Source organism: Chiloscyllium plagiosum, chromosome 21 (assembly GCF_004010195.1).
Source record: "Chiloscyllium plagiosum isolate BGI_BamShark_2017 chromosome 21, ASM401019v2, whole genome shotgun sequence".
In the NCBI taxonomy this organism is placed as follows: Eukaryota; Metazoa; Chordata; class Chondrichthyes; order Orectolobiformes; family Hemiscylliidae; genus Chiloscyllium; species Chiloscyllium plagiosum.
The window spans coordinates 53,555,831-53,558,498 of NC_057730.1; the positions used below are offsets into that span (position 1 = coordinate 53,555,831).

The following is a 2,668-nucleotide window of genomic DNA, read 5'->3' on the forward strand; positions in this document are numbered from 1 at the left end:
ACACATACAGACACACCACACACACCTCTCTCACACACACAGACCCTTCACACACACATAGACACCTCTCACACACCCCTCACACACAGACACATTCCCCTGACACACACACACAGACCCTTCACACACACACACATACAGACACACCACACACACCCTCTCTCTCTCACACACACCCCGACACACAAACACACACCGCCCCCAGGGCTTGGTGACTGTTTCCCTGGACACTGTGCCAGTTGGCAGTGCCCAGTGTATGGATGGTGGGGCAGATGGACAGAGAGCTACGGGTTTTGAGGAGGGTGGGCGGCAGTGGGTCTGTCCCGGAGCTCACTCTTACCTGGAGTTGAGCTCCCTCTGGGGTCTCTGTGATTTCTCCAGGCCCAGCTTGGTGAAGATTCCCACCAGCACCATGACGGCCACCACGCCGCAGATGAAGTAGACGATCAAGTTGGTTTTATCTCGGGTCTGGTCAAACGCATTGTCGTCCGGTCTCTGCGGGGGTTTGCCCACGTTCGCCCAGTTCGGGGTATCATAGTTGGAGCAGATGCTCTGGTCCAGGCGGGACTCTTTAAACTGGCAACAGTACCGGTAACCACATGTCCCGCAGCAGTACTGGTAGATGCTGGTGTTACAATTGAACGCTGCGTCAAACTGACCCATCACATCGAAGTAGCCCCTGCAGCGGTCCGGGGTGGCTGGCAGCTCCAGTCTGGCCGAGCTGTTGGAGCTGGAGCCCAGCATGAGCGGGCCGAGCTGCCGGCCCCCTTTCGCCTGGGCCATGCGGTCCAACACCGGGCACCAGAAACCCAGCAAGTCCAGCAACAGGTAGCGCAGCAGCCGCACGCTCATCGCTGCCGCTCCGGGACTCAATCCGGATCCGGATCGCTCAGCACCTTCAGGCGGATTCCCTGCTGGGCGGCAGCGAGCTCCTCATTCCCCAATGGACCCCCTCCTCTCCCTCTCTCTCTCGTCGCCAAGTTGCGGCTCGGGCTCCGGGCTCTGTCTTCCACCTTCCACGTGTGCACAGCTCTGGAGCTGGGTCAGTGCCTGCCTTATCCTGGCATCTAACAGCCTGGTGGCACTGGGCTAGGCTCCGGGAGACATCCGCTGCTGCCAAATGCCAACTTAATCCGAATCCAGACAGTGCAGACTCCGGGTGTACTGAGAGATTGCAGACTCCGGGTGCACTGAGAGATTGCAGACTCCGGGTGTACTGAGAGCTTGCTGACTCCGGGTGCACTGAGAGATTGCAGACTCCGGGTGCACTGAGAGGTTGTAGTCCGGGTGTATTCTAAGAGCTCAGAGCCCGCAGCCCATTTCCTAAGGGGGTCCAGCGAAGTGAACCAGCGCAATGCGAGTCGACGGAGCTGCTGGCTTTAAAGTTAGAAGTCTCCTCCTGTCCCTGCGCCTTTTCTACAGGCAACCATACAAATCCTCTAACGTGGCTCAGAGCCCGTCTTCTGGGTCAATGCTATTCAGCTTAAGCGTCTCTTGCTTATTTAGTGAAGTCTGATTTGATGCCAGGACTTTAGCATTTTGGGTGAGTGATATGGGATAGGAGAACTGGAAGGCGCTGGAAGAGAACGAGTAGCGAGTGAGTGAGTGTGTGTGTGTCTATGTGTGTGTCGATGTGAGAGAGAGAGCCCAGGCTGAGCTCTCACAGTTTAAAGAGGCTATGGGCTGCAACATGGAACATATTTACATGGAGCAGCTTGCCATATTGCCAGGTGTTCACACTGCCAACAGATTCAGTCTTTTTGACCTGTATTTTAAAAAGGTCTTTAAATGGTGTGTTCAGAGAAACACCGAGCTGCCCGGAGACCGTGGGACCCACAATGGAGCGGCCACTTTCTTACAGTAAACAGAGTTCCTCCCGTCACCTGCAGCCACAGTCCTGCGATTTCAACTCAACTCCCGAACAAAACCGCTCCGATTCCACCGGGATTCTGACCTGAAGCTGCATTGAGTTCAGAGTTTCACTGGTTGGGGAGTCCCAAGTCGTTTCACACACACGCTCAGTTTCCCGGGAAACCCTCTCCAAACTGGGGAAGTGGGCCCACCATTGGGAGGTTTCTCCTCCTTAAAGGGGAGTCACTGATCTTTGATACACCCCAAATAATCAACAACATTTTAGTTAGCGTCAAACCCTAAAGCTGGATTTCTGTTTCACAAAGACTGGGTTCAGCACTAATGCAGTGAGAACATTCATTCCTGACTGTTTCCCTCTGAAGAAGCCTAACATTCACCAGATTTTATAGTGAAATGAGCGTAAACAAGTAAAATAGAAGTGTGGAAACAGTAACATTATCTTCAGATGGTAACATGCCCCTTGGCTGCAGAGGATTAGCTCCAACCGCAGACTCTGTTGTGATAGAAACCACATTTCAACATTTTAAAATGATTGGAATATAATCAGGCAGGCGGTTTGATTGTTCTACAGGAAATAATCTAGCTGGGACCCGAAACATCTTTTAATCAAGTCTTGTCTATAAATTACATTCTGAAAATGAAGCGGCGACATTTCTTCCAGAAACCTGTCAAAAGGTTTGAAGGTTCTCATTTGCTCGGTGTTCTGACTGTGTCTCAGAATCGAGAGGGCTCTGAACTCTCAACCACACATTAAAGAAGAAGGATCTTACATAGTTTCTCGCTTTTGTGGTAGAAA

At 52.4% G+C, this 2,668-nt stretch overlaps 1 protein-coding gene across 1 annotated transcript in view; it reads right to left on the reverse strand.

The window, feature by feature from the left end:
- Positions 1 to 2,019, reverse strand: part of shisa9a (shisa family member 9a) — a 344,762-nt gene extending 342,743 nt beyond the window's left edge. Inside the window, exon 1 of the mRNA XM_043712110.1 lies at positions 341 to 2,019. Coding sequence (XP_043568045.1) covers positions 341 to 852 — 512 coding nt within the window. The 5' untranslated portion in view covers positions 853 to 2,019. The remainder of the gene's footprint in view (positions 1 to 340) is intronic.
- Between the last annotated feature and the right edge of the window lie 649 nt (positions 2,020 to 2,668).